Source organism: Bos indicus x Bos taurus, chromosome 15, assembly GCF_003369695.1.
Source record: "Bos indicus x Bos taurus breed Angus x Brahman F1 hybrid chromosome 15, Bos_hybrid_MaternalHap_v2.0, whole genome shotgun sequence".
Lineage (NCBI taxonomy): Eukaryota > Metazoa > Chordata > Mammalia > Artiodactyla > Bovidae > Bos > Bos indicus x Bos taurus.
Window position 1 is genome coordinate 46013259 of NC_040090.1, and position 22280 is coordinate 46035538.

Here is a 22280-nt window from a genome sequence, read left to right on the forward strand (position 1 = left end):
TACATTGTGTTAGTTTCAGGTAATAATACAATAATTCAGTTATACATAAATACATGAATATATAGGCTTCCCTATATATATATAGGCTTCCCTATATATAATAGCCAGGAAGCATCTGCCTACAATGCGGGAAACCTGGGTTCGATCCCTGGGAAGGGAAGATATGAATATATATTAAGAATTCTTTTTCAGAGTCTTTTCCCTTTCAAGTTATTACAAAATACTGAGTAGAATTCTCTGTGCTATACAGTAGGTACCTGTTGATTATCTATTTTATACATAATAGGGTGTATACGTTAATCCCAAACTCATAATTTACCCCTTCCTTTCCCACCTAACACTTCATATCCACAACCTGTTATCTCTTATGGCTACTGTTATCTCTATAGCTACAGGCTTCACTCATTTGGTTACTCAATAAATATTTATCTACTTATCTACTGGGGACTCTGGTACACATCATATACTTAACACCATTTGCTTATCAATATTCATTTTAGGGTGTCTCAACATTTTAAATTTTCATTATTTATAATGTTTTTTTATCATGTCAAAGTTTTTGGACATGTTTTTTTCTTTTTTAAGTTATGTCTTCCAAAATGTTATTACCAGGGAAAGGTCTGACCAGGTCAAAGAATCACATAGCTACTGTTGTGTATGGTCAGGACTGCAGTGTCAGCTTTCAATTTAGAATCATTTGTGAAGTTTATAGTTGGGCCACTGTAACAGAACACAATAAAGATGATGAAAGTCTAAACCAGAGCAATGGCAATAGGAGTGGGGAAAAAAGATGAGAAAAATACTGAGGAAGGGAGAACACTGGGCTTGATGTCTGATGGGATATAAGGGGTGGCGATAGAGCTAACAGTGACTACTGGGTTTCTAGCATAACTAACCAGAGACTCAGCAGAGGAACAAGTCTGAGCGGTAACATAAGTTTCACTTCATAATGTGGATTTTGAGGCATCTCTGGGTAATAGCCAGCAAGCGGTAGGCGCTGGAGTGGTGGCTGTGCATCGCTGGAGCAGCTGCGAGGAGATATGCCATGTCCAAGGGCAAAGGAGAAGCCCCAGCAAGATGGTAGGAGGGGCAAATTCGCATTTAGAATCAAACCCCATTCCTGCCAGAGAGGCTCAGAGGGCTCAAACAAACCTTGTGTGCTCCAGGACCCAGAGACCCCACAGAGACTGAGACAGAACTGTGTTTGAGTGTCTCCTGTGGAGGGATGGGTCAGCAGTGGACTACTGCAGGGGCAGGGGCTCTGGGGGCAGCAGACTTGGGTATGGCATAAGCCCTCTTGGAGGAGGTCACCATTAACCCCACCATAGAGCTGCCGGAACGTACACAGGACTGGGGAAACAGACTCTTGGAGGGCACAAAGAGAAACTCGTGTGCACCAGGACCCAGCAGAAAGGAGCAGTGACCCCACAAGAGACTGACCCAGACTTGCCCAGGAGTCTCCAGCAGAGGTGTGGGTCAGTGGTGGCCTGCTGCAGGGTTGGGGGCACTGAGTGTAGCAGTGCCTGCATGGGACCTTTTGAAGGAGGTCGCCATTATCTTCATTACCTCCACCATAGTTTGGCCCCAGGTAAATAACAGGGAGGGAACACAGCTCCACCCATCAACAGAAAATTGGATTAAAGATTTACTGAGCACGGCCCCTCCCATCAGAACAAGACCCAGTTTCCCTCTTAGTCAGTCTCTCCCATCAGAAAGCTTCCATAAGCCTCTTATCCTTCTCCATTAGAGGGCTGCTGCTGTTGCTGCTAAGTCGTTTCAGTGTCTGACTCTGTGCGACCCCATAGATGGCAGCCCACCAGGCTCCCCTGTCCCTGGGATTCTCCAGGCAAGAACACAGGAGTGGGTTGCCATTTCCTTCTCCAATGCATGAAAGTGAAAAGTGAAAGTGAAGTCACTCAGTCATGTCTGACTCTTAAGTGACCCCATGGACTGCAGCCCACCAGGCTCCTCCGTCCATGGGATTTTCCAGGCAAGAGTACTGGAGTGGGTTGCCATTGCCTTCTCCCTGAAGCATATGTAAAAGCAGATTAATATGACTGTTCCAGCCTTCAGTGACATTCAAGTTTTCATTAAAAGTTCTCCTCTAAAATGCTGTTCTCTATAGCAACCATCTAATATTGATGGCCACAGACACATGCATCTATTATCATGTCAGATTCCTGCCCCAGTGAGCGGGTGACCTCTTCAGGGCTCCATCTCCATCATGGTGCCTAAAAAGACCTTCAGCTTCATCTAGATTCAAAACCAAGTCTTTTGAATCCAAGTATGTTAACTTTACTAAACCATGATGCTTGTATATGTTTATCTTAAACTTTACTTTAAAAACACAGTAACTATAAGAGATGTTCAACTACCAGTAATGAAGGGAGGGTTATTTGCTTACTTCTAAATTTCTCTCTGGTGATCACAGACAGGAAAGTATTCAATTATTTTCTTAGGAGCAAGATAAGTGGATAGCATGCAGCAGAAGCAATTTATGTGGCAGAGCACAGAGGGCGTTCATAGATACAGGGTCATCTTTGAGTACCACATGAGAAAGCAAGCCAAAAGACTTGGTTTTGAGTCTATGCCTCTCACTTCCCTGGGAAATGTGTTCTGACACCAATGCTCCTGATATTCTAGGAGAGAGCATCCTAGCAAGAGACAAGCAGAACGTGAAGTTTCTTCATGTGAAGCCCCACAACTCAGAAGAGACCCCAGATTCAAGAGAACAGAGAGGCTTGGGTCTCCTTGACATACAAACCTCATGGCTGTCATCCCATTGGTTGTTTTGTTTTCTTCATCCTTCACCATCATGCAGACAGACTGAAAACCACAATCACAGAAAACTAATCAATCTGATCACATGGACCATACCCTTGTCTCATGAAACTATGAGACATGCCCTGTAGGGCCACCTAAGATGGACAGGTCATGGTGGAGAGTTCTAACAAAATGTGGTCCACTGGAGAAGGGAACGGCAAACCAATTCAGTATTCTTGCCTTGAGAACCCTATGAACAGTAGGAAAAGGCAAAAAGATAGGACAATGAAAGATGAACTCCCCAGGTCGTTAGGTACCCAATATGCTACTGGAGATCAGTGGAGAAATAACTCCGGAAAGAATGAAGAGAAGCCAAGGCAAAAACAAAACCCTGATGCAGATGTGACTGGTGATAGAAGCAAAGTCTGATGCTGTTAAGAGCATAGGAACCTGCAATGTTAGGTCCATGAATCGGGGCAAACTGGAAGTGGTCAAACAGGAGATGGCAAGAGTGAACGTCGACATTTTAGGAATCAGTGAACTTAAATGGATTCACCCATTCACTTAAATAGGTGAATTTAACTCAGATGACCATTATATCTACTACTGTGGGCAAGAATTCCTTAGAAGAAATGGAGTAGCCATCAGAGTCAACAAGAGAGTCTGAAATGCAGTACTTGGATGCAATTTCAAAAACGAAAGAATGATCTCTGTTCATTTCCAAGGCAAACCATTCAATGTCACAGTAATCCAAGTCTATGCCCCGACCAGTAACGCTGAAGAAGCTGAACAGTTCTATAAAGATCTACAAGACTTTCTAGAACTAACACCCAAAAAAGATGTCCTTTTCATTATAGGGGACTGGAATGTAAAAGTAGGAAGTCAAGAAACACCTTGTGTAACAGGCAAATTTGGCCTTAGAGTACAGAATAAAGCAGGGCAAAGGCTAATAGTGTTTTGCCAAGAAAATGCATTGGTCATAGCAAACACCTTCTTCCAACAACACAAGAGAAGACTTTACACATGGACATCAAGAGATACTCAACACTGAAATCAGATTGATTATATATTCTTTGCAGCCAAAGATGGAGAAGCTCTATACTGTGGTTCAGATCATGAACTCCTTATTGCCAAATTCAGACTTAAATTGAAGAAAGTAGGGAAAACCACTAGACCGTTCAGGTGTGACCTAAACCAAATCCCTTACAATTATACAGTGGAGGAGAGAAATGGATTCAAGGCATTAGATCTGATAGACAGAGTGCCTGAAGAACTATGGACAGAGGTTCCTGACACTGTACAGGAGACAGGGATCAAGGCCATCCCCAAGAAAAAGAAATACAAAAAAGCAAAACAGCTGTCCAAGGAGGCCTTAAAAATAGCTGAGAAAAGAAGAGGATCGAAAAGCAAAGGAGAAAAGGAAAGATATACCCATTTGAATGCAGAGTTCCAAAGATAGCAAGGAGAGATAAGAAAGCCTTCCTCAGCGATCAGTGCAAAAAAATAGAAGAAAACAATAAAATGGGAAAGACGAGAGATCTCTTCAAGAAAATTAGAGATACCAAGGGAACATTTCATGCAAAGATGGGCACAATAAAGGACAGAAATGGTATGGACCTAACAGAAGCAGAAGATATTAAGAAGAGGTGGTAAGAATATACAGAACTACACGAAAAAGATCTTCATGACCCAGATAGTCATGACGGTATGATCACTTACCTAGAGGCAGACGTCCTAAAATGTGAAGTCAAATGGGCCTTAGGAAGCATCACTACAAACAAAGCTAGTGGAGGTGATGGAATTCCAGTGGAGCTATTTCAAATCCTAAAAGATGATGCTGTGAAAGTGCTGCATTCAATATGCCAGCAAATTTGGAAAATTTACCAGTGGCCACAGGACTGGAAAAGTTTAGTTTTCATTTCAATCCCAAAGAAAGCCAATGCCAAAGAATGCTCAAACTACTGCACAATTGCACTCATCTCACATGCTATTAAAGTAATGCGCAAAATTCTCCAAGTCAGGTTTCAACAGTATGTGAACCGTGAACTTCCAGATGTTCAAGCTGGATTTAGAAAAGGCAGAGGAACCAGAGATCAAATTGCCAACATCCATTGGATCACTGAAAAAGCAAGAAAGTTCCAGAAAAACATCTATTTCTGCTTTATAGAATATGCTAAAGCCTCTGACTGTGTGGATCACAGCAAACTGTGGATAATTCTTAAGAGATGGGAATACCAGATGACCTGACCTGCCTCTTGAGAAATCTGTATGCAGGTCAGGAAGCAACAGTTAGAACTGGACATGGAACAACAGACTGGTTCCACATAGGAAAAGGAGTACGTCAAGGCTGTATATTGTCACCCTGCTTATTTAACTTATATGCAGAGTACATCATGAGAAATGCTGGGCTGGATGAAGCACAAGCTGGAATCAAGATTGCTGAGAGAAATCTCAGTAACCTCAGACATGCAGATGACACCACCCTTATGGCAGAAAGCGAAGAAGAACTAAAGAGCCTCTTGATAAAAGTGAAAGAGGAGAGTGAAAAAGTTGGTTTAAAACTCAACATTCAGAAAACTAAGATCATGGCTTCTGGTCCCATCACTTCATGGGAAATAGATGGGGAAACAGTGGAAACAGTGACAGACTTTATGCTTTTGGGCTCCAAAATCACTGCAGATGAAATGTGACATGAAATTAAACAACACTTGCTCCTTGGAAGAAAATTTATGACCAACCTAGACAGCATATTAAACAGCAGAGACATTACTTTGCCAACACAGGTTCATCTAGTCAAAGCTATGGTTTTTCCAGTACTCATGTATGGATGTAGTTGGACTATAAAGAAAGCTAAGAGCTGAAGAATTGATGCTTTTTAAACTGTGGTGTTGGAAAAGATTCTTGAGAGTCCCTTGGACTGCAAGGAGATCCAACCAGTCCATCCTAAAGGAGATCAGTCCTGGGTGTTCATTGGAAGGACTGATGTTGAAGCTGAAACTCCAATAATTTGGCCACCTCATGTGAAGAGTTGACTCAGTGGAAAAGACCCTAATGCTGGGAAGGATTGGGGGCAGGAGGAGAAGGGGATGACAGAGGATGAGATGGCTGGATGGCATCACCGACTCAATGGACATGGGTTTGGGTAGACTCCAGGAGTTGGTGATGGACAGGGAGGCCTGGTGTGCTGCGATTCATGGGGTTGCAAAGAGTCGGACACGACTGAGCGACTGAACTGAACAGAACTGATATCCCAGTTGATTTACAAGGTTTGTTGACAAGTATATGTAAAAACACAAGGCTTCTTAGTATGAATTTTTTGAACTAGAAACTCTGGAGTCAGTTATTATTTCATTATTTCATTTTACAGATAAAGAGATAGACCCAAATAGATACATCAATTTTCAGAAAGTTAGAGAACTGAGATTCAATTTAGGAAGAATCTCATTTAGGGGTGTTTCAGCCCACCATGCTGCATTTACTTTGTGTATTTTGTTGGGTTTATAATCAAAAATACATAGTTTTCTCAGAATCCCACAATTATATACAGAATCAGATAAAAGGCACAATCCCACTTGCCTGCTTTTGTCACTGTATAACTAACTTCTTAATCAAAGAGATTCTGTCATGCTAGATAGAGAAAACAAGAGAAAGTGGTCAATTATCAGAAGTGACTTTTGATCAAGCGAGCAATTCTAAATAATTGTTACTGTGATCTAGCTGCACATATTTCTGTACTCAGTTGTTAATCATTCTACTATCATCCTGAAAGCAAATAAAACCAGTATGTTCATCAAAGACCATCTATCACATGAGGTGTATGGGTTGTGACAGTTTCATTTAAGTGTGAAAACAACAGTTTATATGCAAAAGTGCTAAAGCTAATTAAAAAACTGACATGATGAATACTATTATAAAGAATTCTTGAGAAATGAAGCTTCTTCTAAGTAAGTTTCTGATGTTAAGAAAAGAAAAAAAAAGCATTCAAACAGAGTACATAATTAGTATTTAAATTCTGAGGGAGGTATGAAGATAGTTTGAAGAATAGGTTTCAGTCTTTTCTGTAGTGTAAGGAATGTGAATGGGGAAAGAAATGAGTGAATACTTATTAACATCTACTATGTGCTAATGTATAATACAATCTATGATTTCATCCCTCACATCAATTCTATGAAATAGACATTTTAGTTAAAGTGTGAAAGTTTTAGTCGTTCTGTTGTGTCCGAGTCTTTGTGAACTGCCAGGCTCCTATTCGTAGCCTGCCAGGCTCCTGTCCATGAAATTCTCTAGGCAAGAATACTGGAGTGGGTAGCCGTTCCCTTTCCTAGGCAATCTTCCAGATTCAGGGATCAAACCCAGGTCCCTTGCATTGCAGGCAGATTCTTTACCGTCTGAGCCACCAGGGAAGCTCCAGATATTATAAGCATCTCACAAATGAGGACACTGAAGCACAAAGAGATGAGGCAGTAGTGTCAATGTATGACTAGTTGCAAGGTTCTTGTGTCAGAAGGCTTTATACCTGAGTTGACTCTTAAAATTAAACCTTGATAGGAAGTAACACCCTCTCTTATGACTGTAATCATCATCTGTAAATGATGATTTTAATAATATGTGCCTGATAAGGGTCACTGAGGGGTTATATATGCCACTGAAAAAGCACTCAGTGCTATGCCTGACACATGTAAGCACTCAATAAATTAGCTATTCACGATTGTCTAAGACCACAAAACAAGTACATTCAGATAGGATTCTACACTTCTTCTGATTCTAAACTGAACTTCTGCACTGTAGCTGGTTACCACGTCAGGCTCCTGAGATTCCTGAGGGTAGAGAGTGATGTTCAAGGATGGGAAAAGATAACAGAGTCTGGAGAGGACTGTAAGGCAGGGAGATGATATGCCTGACCCTACTTTGAGGACAGCACTCAGAACTATTAGGACAAAAGACTGTAATTGTAAACTTGATCTTGGTTTGAGGGAAAGGATATAAATTATAAGCTAAGGGACATTCTCCAGTGTGGAAGAAAAAGGTCACCAGTAGAACTACTTACTTTATCCAATATATAACACAGATACTTCATACTTGATGTTATTTGAGTTTTCAAAAATATTTTGGGGACTTCCCTGGTGGTCCAGTGGCCGGGACTCTGCGCTCCCAGGCCTAGGGGCCTGGGTTTGATGGGCTACAATTCATGGAGTCGCAGAGTTGGACACAACTGAGCGATTATCACTTCCACTTCTTCCTTTCAGAGAACTACATCCTATTTGCTGCAATTAAGACCCATTACAGCCAAATAAATAAATACATATTTAAAAAATAATTTTGGTTCTGTCACTTTGCTGCTGCTGCTACTGCTGCTAAGTCGCTTCAGTCATGTCCGACTCTGTGCGACCCCCTAGGCAGCAACCCACCAGGCTCCGCTGTCCCTGGGATTCTCCAGGCAAGAACACTGGAGTGGGTTGCCATTGCCTTCTCCATTGTGTGAAAGTGAAAAGTGAAAGTGAAGTCGCTCAGTTGCATCCGACTCCTAGGGACCCCATGGACTGCAGCCCACCAGGCTCCTCTATCCATGGGATTTTCTAGGCAAGAGTACTGGAGTGGCTTGCCGTTGCCTTCTCCGTCTGTCACTTTAGGTATCCTAAAACAAATTCCTTTGTTTTCTATATTATTTACAAATCAAGTGGAAAATTTCTTCACAGCTAGCAAAATATCACAAATATCAATCTCCTTGCTAATAAAAAAAAAATTATATTGGTTTTTCTTTGTATAAGAAACTCTAAACTCCAATCTCTTCTAATCCCAAAATGAAAGTAACTGCACATGGCTCCCTCTAGTGTCAAGACAGCAAAATATCAAGGCCATTTAATTTTCTTGTAAGATTTACACACTTACTCAATACATTTATATATTAAGCTCTTACCTGGTATCAGATACTTTGCTTATCCTCTTACTAGATATTATGGTCCTAATTATATGATATTTTATAATGTGAGCATTGCTGTTATTTAAGTCTTGCCCCACTCTGAGACCCCATGGACTGCAGCACGCCAGGCTTCCTTGTCCGTCACCATCTCCTGGAGTTTCCTTAAGCTCATGTCCATTGAGTAGATAATGCTATCTAACCATCTCACCCTCTGTTGCTCCCTTCTCCTCCTGCCCTCAATCTTCCCAGCATAAATGTCTTTTCTAATGAGCTGGCTCTTCTCATCAGGGGGCCAAAGTACTGGAGATTCAGCTTCAGCATCAGTCCTTCCAGTGAATATTCAGGACTGATTTCCTTTAGGATGGACTGGTTGGATCTCCTTGCTGTCCAAGGGACTCTCAAGAGTCTTCTCCAACACCACAGTTCAAAAACAACAATTCTTTGGCCCTCAGCCTTCTTTATGGTCCAACTCTCACATCTGTACAAGACTACTGGAAAAACCATATGGACCTTTGTCAGCAAAGTGATGTCTCCGCTTTTTAATATGCTATCTAGGTTTGTTATAGCTTTCCTTCCAAGGAGCACCTTTTAATTTTGTGGATGCGGGCACTGTCCACAGTGATTTTTGAGCCCAAGTTAAGAAAATCTGTCACTGTTCCCACTTTTCCCCCATCTCCTTGTCATCAAGTGATGCAAGTGGATGCCATGATCTTAGGTTTTTGTATTTGAGTTTTAAGCCAGCTTTTTCACTCTTCTTTCACCCTCAAGAGGCTCTTCAGTTCCGCTTTGCTTTCTGCCATTGGTGGTATCATCTGCATATCTCAGGTTGATGTTTCTCCCGGAAATCCTGATTCTAGATTGTACCTCATCCAACCCGGCTGGATGATGTACTCTGCATGTCAGATAATAAACAGGGTGACAATATACAGTCTTGACATACTCCTTTCCCAATCTTGAACAAGTCCATTGTCCATTTCTGGTTCTGTTGCTTCTTGTCTTGCATACAGGATTCTCAGGAGACAGGTAAGGTGGTCTGGTACTCCCATCTCTTGAAGAGTTTTCCAGTTTGTTGTGATCCACACAGTCAAAGGCTTGAGCACAGTCAATCAAGCAGATGTTTTTCTGGAATTCTCTAGCTTCTTCTATGATCCAATGGATGTTGTCAATTTGATCTCTGGTTCCTATCTTTTCTAAACCCAGCTTATATATCTAGGAGTTCTTGGTTTATGTACTATTGAAAAGCCTAGCTTGAAGGACTTTGAATATTACTTTGCTAGTATGTGAAATGAGCGAATTATATGGTAGTTTGAACATTCTTTGGAAGTGCCCTTTGGGACTGGAATGAAAACTGACCTTTTCCAGTCCTATAGCCACTAAGGTACATGCTCAGTTACTTAGTCACGTCTGATTCTTTGCAACCCCTTGGACTGTAGAATGCCAGGCTCCTCTTTCCTTGGGATTCTCCAGGAAAGAATACTGGAGTGGGTTGCCTCCTCCTCCAGGGGATCTTCCCCACCCAGGAATCGAACCCACACCTCCTGCATCTTCTGCATTGCAGGCAGATTCTTTACCTCTGGGCTATTTGCTGAGTTTTCCAAATTTGCTGACACATTAATTAAATCCAGCAATTTAACAGCATCATCTTTTAGGATTTGAAATAGCTCAACTGGAATTCCATCACCTCCACTAGCTTTGTTTGTAGTGATGCTTCCTAAGGCCCATTTGACTTCACATTTCAGGATGTTTACTGTAGGTGACTGACCACAGTATCGTGGTTATCATTAAGGCCTTTTTTTGTATAGTTCTTCTGTGCATTCCTGCCATCTCTTTGTAAGATCTTCTGTTTCTCTCAGGATGTTTACTGTAGGTGACTGACCACACCATTGTGGTTATCATTAAGGCCTTTTTTTGGTCTAGTTCTGCACATTCCTGCCATCTCTTTGTAAGATCTTCTGTTTCTGCTAGGTCCTTACCATTTCTGTCCTTTATTTTGTCCATCTTTGCATGAAAAGTTCCCTTGATATCTCCAGTTTTCTTGAAGAGATCTCTAGTCTTTCCTGTTCTATTGAAAAAGCCTTCTTACATGAACAATGCAAAGAAATGTGAGCATATAAAGTGTATTTTAAATCCCAACTGAGAGCACAATGTAAACAGCTTTTCTAAACAGTGCTATCCCACTCAATTTACATTTAGTAAAGGCACAAAACCAATAAAATGCTAATAAAGTATAAATATCTAAATGTAGTATCGATATCTGACAACTGTTTTAACTTTTTTCTCTTTTGTTCTCCTTATTTATGAATTTAAGAAAATGGCCATGTGAACCAATTTTAGCCCAAGAAAATTGACCAGAGTGTTAGACAATTTTCTGAGCATATCAACAGAGATATATTTTTGGACATACAGAAAGATAAACCCTTGAGATTTAACATGAAATCATGCTTGTGAACACAAAACCAAAATCTTTAATGTGCTAAGCCACTTTTCCTGTCCTGTGTTATCATCAATAGGTGTTCTATAGAAAAAGGATTCCCTGGTTATATAAGATTAAGATATGATGGGTTAAACCAAACTTTACTGAAGGACCTCTCAACATTTTCAGTATGCTAATGTGGGTGGTGAAACACCAATACAGAACAATATAAAGCTTTTCCAAACTGACTTGACTGTGGAATCCCTTTTCTCTCATAATATCTAATGGCATCAAGGAAACTAATATTCATGGGAACAGAGCCTGGGAAATGATTTAATCCGAAACTGCATCAGTTGTTCTGCTCTCATCACAAATCTCTAACGCTGGACACTGCACCCACCCGATCCCTTTTTAGCATTCCCAGTATCTTTCCTATTTGGTAGCCACTGACTCTGCTTTGAGATCTTGGTGTTCTGGAATCTCAAATGCCCTATGATCCCCTGGTTCATTTGATTAAAAAAGCAAGTGGCTTCAAAGTTTCTGACATCATACGATGTATCCGTCTCCTTCACACTTCAAACAAATCATTTCATTCTCACTCAAGTGCTGAAATAGGAGATGCCGCTTTCACTCTTTCACAGACCTGATCTATGGACTCATCCTGAATGTAGCCTGAATCTTAGCTGGAAGGCAAAGTGTAATAGTTTAATGTTCAGACTTAGGTAAAAGAGCAGACTATCTCAGTCATCCCCAAGGAAAGCAAGGGCCAAAAGAACAACACAATCTGACCTGAGGGAACTGAACTCAGCTCACAAAGGCATTTAGAATCATCCTGGGGATGGTGCCCAGCCCTGGCATAAAATGAGAGAAAAGGGAGGAGAAGGTGAGGCACAGAGGCAACATGGAAATAGGACAGCTCTCTGAATCCTCTGGAGTTGAATGCTCCCAGTGCAGCTTCAGTAACTGGCTGGCTGGAAGCAACTTAATTCCTGACAAACATAAAGGAACACCCAAAGCTAAATGTGAAGATTAAAAATCTATTTTGGATTATCTGCTTTTCACTATGATTCAGAATAATTAAGAATAGTATGTTTATTTTAGGCAGTTTATAATCCTCTTTTTAAAATGAAGATGGATACAGATGGCCAACAAACACATGAAAAAAATGTTCACTCAACATTACCAATTATTAAAGAAATGCAAATCAAAACTACAATGAGGTCATCACCTCACACTGCTCAGAATGGCCATTATCAAAAAATCTACAAACGATAAATGCTGCAGAGGGTATGTCGAAAAGGGAACCTTCCTACACTGTTGGTGGGAGTGTAAGTTGGTACAGCTACTTCGGAGAACAGTGTGGACATTCCTTAAAAAGCTAAAAACAGAACTACTACATGACCCAGCAATCCCACTCCTGGACATATACCTGGAGAAAACAGTAATTTAGAACTATATATGTACCCTAATGTTCACTGCAGCACTGTCTACAATAGCCAGGACATGGAAGCAACCTAAACGTTCATCAACAGAGGAATGGATAAAAAGTATGTGATACACATATATAATGGAATATGAGCCATAAAAAGGAACAAAACTGTGCCACTTTCAGAGACATGGATGGACCCAGAGACTGTCATGTAGAGTGAAGTCAGAAAAATAAATATCATACAACGTCACTTATATGTGGAGTCTAGAAAAATTTTTACAGATGAACTTATTTGCAAAGCAGAAATAGACACACAGACGTAAAGAACAAACATATGGATACCAAAGGGGAAGAGGGGAGTGGGAGTATGGAGAGACTGGAATATATATATCTATAGACTACTATGTATAAAATAGACAACTAATGAGCACCTACTGTATAGCACAGGAAACTCTATTCAATGCTCTGTGGTGACTTAAATGGGAAGGAAATCTTAAAAAAAAGGGGATATATGTACACATACAGCTGATTCACTTTGTTGTACAACAGAAACTAACACAACATTGTAAATCAATTACACGCCAATAAAAATTAATTAAAAGATAAAATGAACATGGATCTGTTTTCTCAAGGTATTTGATACTTTCTTCTAGAACCTAAATTTCAGAGAAAAGCCCTTTAGAACACGATGAGGCATTTTTAGATAAACTGATGTCAGAATATTAAGTCAGTAACCATTAATCTGGAGAAGGAAATGGCAACCCACTCCATTGTTCTTCCCTGGAGAATCCCAGGGACGGGGGAGCCTGGTGGGCTGCCGTCTATGGGGTCGCACAGAGTCGGACATGACTGAAGCGACTTAGCAGCAGCAGCAGCAGCAGCAGCAACCATTAATCAAATAAATCAAGGCCTATCTCATTTCATATCACTGTATCTTTAAATTCTCTTAAAAAGTTCATATATTCACAACTCAAACAGCAATTTAAATTTATAATAGAAATCTATAATGCAACTAAAAGAAATTCATTGTTACATAACTAAAATTATGTAATTACACATTTATTCATAAAACAACAAAAGACTTAGGAATAGATCTGTTTATTGTACTGTGAAAATGGTCTTGATACATGTGAGAAACATTATATACTTTGAGGACAGCATTCAAAACTGTTAAGACAAAAGACAAACTATAATTTTAAAATCAATCTTGATTTAAGGGAAAGGCTATAAATTATTGGCTGGAATGCATTCAGCATGAACTCAGATTCTATATAACACAAAGCACAAAAAGAGTACAAAAGATGTTGGAGTCCAGTAAGCCCATACCTAGATTTTAACTGTAAAGCTGCAAAGACTTTTTTGTTTATTCTTATATACTATTTTTCTTCTGAGACAAGTTGATTTTATCTCCAAGACTTAAGGCCATTCCCTGTAAGAAAGAATGAAGATGTTTATACATAATTATTAAAACCGTATGTAATCAGTAGGTTATTCCATCTTACCAAGCCCCCACTCAATGATACCAACCAACACTGAAACTAGGATGTACAAAAAGACTCAACAAAGCTTCACTTGGTTAAGTACTTGTAGTGCTAGATTGACAGAGTCACTAGATTTCAAAAAACTAAAGAATACATTCACAAACACTCCACAGGAATTAATCTGACTGCAAATAAACCAGAATGACAGACCCAAAAGGTGGGCCATTTATTAAAGGAAGCAGTTATATTTCAAGAGTGAAAAGTGAAAGCGAAAGTTGCTTAGTCATGTCTGACTCTTTGTGACCCCATGGACTATACAGTCCATGGAATTCTCCAGGCCAGAATATGGGAGTGGGTAGCCTTTCCCTTCTCATCTTCCCAACCCAGGGATCAAATCCAGGTCTCCTGCACTGCAGGCAGCTTCTTTACCAGCTGAGCCCCAGGGAAGCCCAAGAGCCCCAGGGAAGCCCAAGAATACTGAAGTGGGTAGCCTATCCCTTCTCTAGCAGATCTTCTCGACCCAGGAATCAAACTGGGGTTTCCTGCACTGCAGGTGTATTCTTTACCAAGTATGGTTATTATAAATATGTGTGTGTGCTTAGTCGCTTAGTTGTGTCCGACTCTTTGAGACCCCATGGATTGTGGCCCGCCAGGCTCTTCTGTCCATGGGGATTCTCCAGGCAAGAATAATGGAGTGGGCTGCCATGCCCTCCTCTAGGGGATCTTCCTGACCCAGGGATCAAACCCAGGTCTCCTGCATTGCAGGCAGATTCTTTACCATCTGAGCCAGAATGAGGTTGTATTAGATCATATATATGATATATAATTATATTATTAGAAATATTAAAATAGTATATATTATAGATATAAAATAATATATCATTATAAATATTAAAACAAATATATAATTATATTATAAATATATATTATAGATATGAATAATATATATTATAAATACAAGAATTGTATATATATACATACATATAAGCATCTAATGTCAACAATAAAAGTCTGTAAGTAAAGACTGGCTATAATTTCCAACAAGGTAGAGGTTTTTTCTTAGGAAGAGTTATTTCACAAGAATAAAGAAATCTTTAGTGGTTATTTAAAATGGGATAAATAAAATGGGCATTTATGTGATTAAAGCAAGATTTGATATTATACCCTACCTGAGGTTAAATGGGCCAAAAGGGACCCCCACTGGTCCCCAACATTAACAGCCAAACACATCTGTTCTATTTACCCAGTTTTAAAATATGCATTTAAGAGGCTACAAAAATTTGCACTGAGATATTTGACCAGTAATTATTGGGGCAACAGTTAGACCAAAGGGCAAGAACTCCTCAGCTCAATCTCACTCTGGAGATGCCAGAACTTTTTATACAAAGGTCACTAAAATGGACAGGGAAAAAGAAAAAAAAAAAACTTATAAAACTCCTCTCTCTAAGACCAAGCTTGTTGATTGGATCCCAAATGAAAACAAAGGTTAAAGGGATAAAAATTTACAGAATTGAGATGAAAGTATATAAAACTGTATATTTAAATGGACTTTACATAAGATGGTTGGCATCCCACGTAGCTCAGTGGTAAAGAATCCACCTGCCAATGAAGGAAATGTGGGTTCAATCTTTGGGTCGGGAAGACCCCCAGAGAAGGGAAAGGCAACTCACTCCAGTATTCTTGCCTGGAAAATCACACGGACAGAGGAGCCTGGCAGGCTACAGTCCACGGGGTTGCAAAGAGTCAGACACAAGTGAGCAACTGAGCACTAGCAATGCACAAAACACTAGTATGCCAGAGGACACTATATATAGAAATGAGAGAGACACAGATTCTTTCTCTTTGTATTCAGTTCAGAGACCATCTCAAAAAAAGCAACCGTTACCTGACTCTTTGCACGGATTCTTATGTGGCCAGTAACAGGGGCCTCTGGTCCCTGTTGTATCGGCTTTTCAATGCTAACGTTTGCAAGTGCATCTTCTCCAAATATGGAACGAGCATAGAGGTTGGCTGCCATAAAGCCACAGTAACCAGAAAGTGCCTGCAAGAAATTTGGGATAAACTTAATACTAGAGAACTACACATAAGCAAGACTAAACAGCACAGGTAAATTATCACCACTTAAAGCAGCTTATTCACCACTTATTCATACATGACTGTATGAACCTGTTGATACTCGCAGAACTATACATGTAAAATGTGTGAGCTTTAGTGTTGTCTGTATCTCGATAAACTTGATCTTAAAGAAACAGCACTTATCCTAATTTGCATTTCTATATTCTTTGTTTAGAGTTGTTTGACTGCCTCCTACACCAGACCTTAAGCTCTATGAAGAAAGAGACTATTTTTATTTTCTTCATTATTGTATATCCAGCAGCTCACAGAGTATCGGGCATACAGTATTTATCAGACTCACTATCTGTTGAATAGACTAACATGAATTAAAGCCTACTTGACTTGGTCTGGCAGTATTCTTTCACTGATTAAATCACTACCACAACATTAGCAGAAATTTTATAAAGAAAACTTCCTTACATTCTCAGCTTCAGTTTTTGGTCTTTTTCTCTAGTCTTTTTTTCATACATACACAAACATAGCAAAAAATCAGAATACATTAACAATTCCATACTTGATCAGATATATTCTGACCCACAATCAGAATCAAAAGAAGAGGTCATGGACATTTTCTAATCTAGTACACTCTGGAATAAAGTTTTTAGTTAAAAGGGAGAAGACTGAAAAGAAAAGTCAATCTGACTATTTAGTTGGGTCACTGCTCTAGGGACAAGCAGATACTGCTCCTATTTCAGTAGAAAGCAGTAAGCAGATTCACACATTCTACGGTATAGTTTTTTCTAACTAGTCCAGAATGACACTGCTTTTCTCAGGCTAAGTAAAAACACAATATACTACAGAAAATACAAGAAAGCCAAGAATCTACCATTACTCTGTATCAGATTTAAGAAGTACCCAGGCAAATCTTACCTTCTCTGGAGTGAGGCATTTCATGTTGGTTGACTTTAATATGTGCTGTAAATAGTCATTTAAATCAACTATATTTGTGTTAACTGTCACCTGTACAGAGGAAGAGGAAAAAAAGTCAAGAGATTATACTTTTAACAGAGAGAAAGCTATGAATTTCTTATCTTGGGGCTGATAAAACAATCACTTATGTGTCCTATTAAAACCTCCTTCCAAGTACTTAAGGGGAAAGGGTGGGCAATGAAAAGTAAATGACATCTACAAAATCCAACAAACTGTAGGCTGGTATCAGAACTTTCGAGTACAGATAACTTCATAGACCGTCAACATGCTGTACATAAAATAGTTCTAATAAAAATCAAGGCTCATAGGAACAAAGTTCGCTAGCAAGCCACTGACTTTGCAAAGCTTCTATCAGATACTGATTCAATGGTAAGTTTCTATTCATACACACAGGGATGGAACATTGTTTATAATGTCTTGAACAATTAGATTAATTATAGAACTGTTACTCTCACCAATTTACAACAGTAAATTAACCAAACCAGTTGCATGCTTTCCAGTTAAGGCTAATTTGTAAGCATAGATACTGAAAGACTTTGCTTTTCACATCTGGGATTAATTTTATCAAAGAATCCCTCAACACTAGCCAAAAAGAAAGATAAGGAGTTTAAGGACTAACTTTGTTTTCCCATTCAAATTCAGCCCACATCTGACGGAATTCGGCATCAGTACAAGTTGCAGGCTGGATATAGTCCATGATGTCAATGTGAATATCACTGAGGACCACACAATTTCTGTCACTTGCTGCTCCAGAGACATCATAAACTGCAATTTAAAAAGATTCCCAATCACCAAAGGCAAATTTTAATTTAAAAGTTTTCATATTTCCAAATAACAACTATGATATTAGCAAATAGTTCTGCTTACTCAATACTGAGCTCTATTGTGTATGTTTTACAAATTAATTACTTATTTAATATTCCCATTAATCCCAAGTTACAGTATTATTACTTTCCATCTTATAGAGAAACAAAAACAGAAAAGTTAGGTTGCTCAAGGTCACAAAACTGGTTAAGTGGCAGAGGCCAGGATTCAGTCAATGAGTGCTTACATAGCAGTTGCAATGTGTTATAGACACTGTGGAAAGATATACAGGTAATAGTGTTCCCACAGTATAAGGCAATGGCACCCCACTCCAGTACTCTTGCCTGGAAGATCCCATGGACGCAGGAGCCTGGTGGGCTGCAGTCCATGGGGTTGCTAAGGGTTGGACACGACTGAGAGACTTCACTTTCACTTTTCACCTTCATGCATTGGAGAAGGAAATGGCAACCCACTCCAGTGTTCTTGCCTGGAGAATCCCAGGGACGGGGGAGCCTGGTGGGCTGCCGTCTATGGGGTCGCACAGAGTCAGACACGACCGAAGCGACTGAGCAGCAGCAGCAGCAGCAAGCTTACCAAGAATAAGTTCCTTTAATTTTCAGCCCCACGTCTAAAAATAAATGTATTTTTCTCTGAATCAACTTATCAACTTTCACCACCTCACTTTTGCTGCCTCTTCTCTTCAAGGTTAATACTTGCTGCCATCCGTGATGCCTGCTTTGGTTTAGGACCTCACTCCATCAGTCATCACCTCTTTTACTCTTAATGTCTTTACCTTCATACTGATTTTCTTCCACTAGAGTTTATGAACATAGTCAAGGCTCTCTCATCTTCAAAAAAAAATCTCTCATCCTTTACTTCTTGTCTGGCTACTGCCCCCTCTCAATCTTATCAAAACCAAGGTCCTACACTCAGAGTGATCTACACTCACTGTCTTTATTTCTCCAAGTCCAATGTAGCCCTGAACCTACCACTACTGCCCAAGACACACCGTAAGCAATGTTTTACTATCACTGATAGGTAACCTAAAGGACCTTTCTTGTAGATCTTCTGCAGCTTTGGACACATCTTCAAGATTTTTCCTTACTTCTCTAACCACACTTCCTTTACAGGCTTCTCCTTCTTTTAATATTGCTCTGAATAAAAAACTCTGAACAGCTTTTAATATTCTTGTTCTCTTGGATTCAGTTTTCAAATCTCCCCTCTCTAACTCTTTATGCCCTCTTTAGTTAATTTCTTCCATTTCTATGGTTTAAAAACAAATATTCATCTCTACTTTAGACCTTCTGTTAAGTTCCAGGCTCATCTCAAACTGCCCTTCAGTAACTTAAAGACCGTTTAATTTATTACATCTCTCAGTCCTTCTCTCCTGTATTCCATTTCAGTGATTAACATAAACACCAACCCAATACACCCAAGAAGGAAATCTGAGGGTTGCTCTAGCCACTTACTGTTAAATCAATAACCATGTCCTGGACATTCTACCCCCTTAATATCTATTATATTCAGCCCTTCTCTTCATCCTGGCCATTACTGTGCTGGTTCAAACTCTCTGTCATCTCTCACCTGGGCTACTGCAAGTCTACTAGCTAACCTTCCTGCCTCTTCCAGTCTTCTTTAGGGCTGCCATAGAAATATTTAATCATGTGATTCACCAATAGTTCCTTAATGGCTCCTCTTTATATCCAGGATCAAGTCTGAAATTCTTAGCATGACAAGTATAGTACAGCTGCCACTAACCTTCTCAACCTCACTCTTTTCTACCATCAGGCTCTAGGCCACTCTCAACTCCAGGTATATCAAACTACTTGCATTTGATTCAACTGAATCTCTGTCTGTAGACCAAGTACTGATCTTTCAAAACCCCACTTGAGCTTCAGCTCCTCCACAAAGCCTCTCCTCCCAACCCCCCACCACTCTGCGAGAAATAACCGAATCTCTGCATAGACTTCCACTTCACCAGCACAGGCTTCTGTCACAGCGCTTAACATTGTGTACTGTACATTATCTATTTCCCTTACTGAACTAGAAGCTATTGAGGACAGAGATTTTTTTGTTCCTACCACAGAAACTGCTTTTTTAAAAAAGAGAGCTTATTGACTAAATATCTTTGTGCACGCTAATCCCTAGGTGGCTTGGAAACAAACACCTGTGCACAGTTCTAGACTTAGTTCAACGGTTGATAACATTCCTTCCTCCTTTATAAAGCCTTCCATAGTTAGCATTTTCCCCCTATGATCCCAAAGCACATAGTATATACCCTAGCTCTTAGCATACTGTATTGTAACTTTATATTACTTATTCTTCTCCTCTTGCTTGACAGTTTGAGGACAGTGACTCTCATTTCTGTACATCCAGAACATAGTACAACCCTGAATAGCACAGCAGATGTCCCATAAATCAATAAATGAATGGATTCAAGTCCTATCCTCAAGAAATGTCACACAGCTGCTCATTACAGAAATTCCTTAATAAAAACATCCAAACATCACAGGCTATAAAACAATTCCTTACCTATATTACCAAAAATTATTCCATTTTCTGTTGATGCTACTTTGACATTAGCTTTAATATTTGCAAAATCATGAGGAGCAAGAGTCAAAGGAGACGGCTTTTCCACAAGTTTCAAGTCCCCTGAAAAAAAATTTAGATGTGGCTAAAAAGACATACATATTAACCTCTCCAATCATAAAACCTTAAAATACAGCTCAATAGTTTCTGGTAAAACAAGGAATAAAAGAAGGATTATGATTCAAATATGAGGATAAAAAAAAATCATTTAACACTATTATTCACATCAATATGCACATTTTCTTTTAAAAGGTAATAGGCTTCTCAGAATAATCGTATATTTAAATTCGTTTATGTGTGTGGGGGGGGGTTGTATTTGGGGCATACCATTTTATTTCAGTGAATGGATACAAACTTTTCAAAAAGCTTAAGTCTTAAACTGTACACTCCATTACAAAGAAAGATAAACCAACCTGAAGAAAGAATCAGTTCTTTATGTAGGACTCAAGCTATGCTGACGAAGACAGGGCAGAACTATGTTCTCCCTTGATTTCTTAAAGCCTCTTAACTCTTGCTTAAGTCATATAGAACTTTGTAGGGAAAGTGCACTGTTCCTATTTACAATTTGTATTTTCCAACTTCAAAGCCAGATGCGTAAATGTGTCTTTATTAAGAAGAAGGAAAAAAACTCACATTGCTAAATGTGATGATGTATTACTTTGGCCACACATGGGGTATGTATTTAGTTATGAACTCAGAAAATACCTTGTTCTGCACTAAGGCAATTGAAACTAACTAAGCTATCTGGTGAATCTGTAATATAAGCAGTTCTTATGTATATTTAAAAAAACTGACATATGTTAGATCAAGCTCACTGAATGAACCTATCTAGGAGTACCAAAGAACAAAAGCATAAGAAAGTATCACAGAGGCTCAGAAACTAAGACTTGATTCAAAATGTCACAAAGAGCTCAAGAGAATTCTTATACTAAAACTTGTACATGTCTCTTAGTAACCTGTTATAAAGATTTACCATATAATAAAACTTTCCCTTTATGGTAACTTTCCTTACCCAGAGTAGCTAATTCTAACGTGCAGTTCTGCAAGGTGTCACTGGTTTGGTTCACAACAAGTACATCCAGGACGATGTCATACTGGTTGACATGAACATAGGCTTCTGCATACACAGGGTCTGAAAAACCTGTCAACTGGGTAACCTGTCAGGCAAAAACAATCAAATGACTGAGACAATCAAATATATCCTAGCCAAATGACTAGGGATGTTAGGTGATTAACAGATGTACTTAGATTAAACCAGTCATTCGAAATGGGTATAATAAAATTCTTTTATAATTTAGACATGGTAATTGAAACTTACACATTACTATGTTAAATATGTTCAGCAAATACATTAAACATTATCTCAACTTAGGAACTGAATAGATTTGAACAGATTTTCAGTTAAATCCCTCAGCACATACACTCACTGGTTGTTACTTAAACTCGGGAAAAATAATTACAAGCAAGAAATTCTTGTAATTCCATGAAGATAAATTTTTAGATGTACCCCCACCAAAACTTTTAAAAGAACATCCAGTTCAGTTCAGTTGCTCAGTCGTGTTCGACTCTTTGCGACTCCATAAAAAAAAAATAAAGAAAAGAAAAATCCAGAGTATATATAATATTTTAAAAATGTAAAACATAACATTTCACCAAAAACATAGGCAGCAAAAGAAAAAAATAGGTAAATTAGACTACATCAAAAATCACAAACTTTTGTGCATCCAAGAACATTATTAACACAGTGAAAAGGCAACCCAGAGAATGGAAGAAAATATTTGTAAATCATACATCTGATAAGCGACTTGTATCCAGAATACATAAAGAAATCCTACA

At 39.2% G+C, this 22280-nt stretch overlaps 1 protein-coding gene across 1 annotated transcript in view; it reads right to left on the reverse strand.

Moving 5' to 3' along the window:
• Positions 1 to 13690: 13690 nt before the first annotated feature.
• COPB1 (coatomer protein complex subunit beta 1) overlaps positions 13691 to 22280 on the reverse strand; it is a 34583-nt gene continuing 25993 nt past the window's right edge. The window contains exons 17-22 of the mRNA XM_027563344.1: positions 21457 to 21601; positions 20388 to 20507; positions 17671 to 17816; positions 16992 to 17081; positions 15892 to 16047; positions 13691 to 13954 (exon numbers count right to left, since the gene is read on the reverse strand). Coding sequence (XP_027419145.1) covers positions 13895 to 13954; positions 15892 to 16047; positions 16992 to 17081; positions 17671 to 17816; positions 20388 to 20507; positions 21457 to 21601 — 717 coding nt within the window. The 3' untranslated portion in view covers positions 13691 to 13894. The remainder of the gene's footprint in view (positions 13955 to 15891; positions 16048 to 16991; positions 17082 to 17670; positions 17817 to 20387; positions 20508 to 21456; positions 21602 to 22280) is intronic.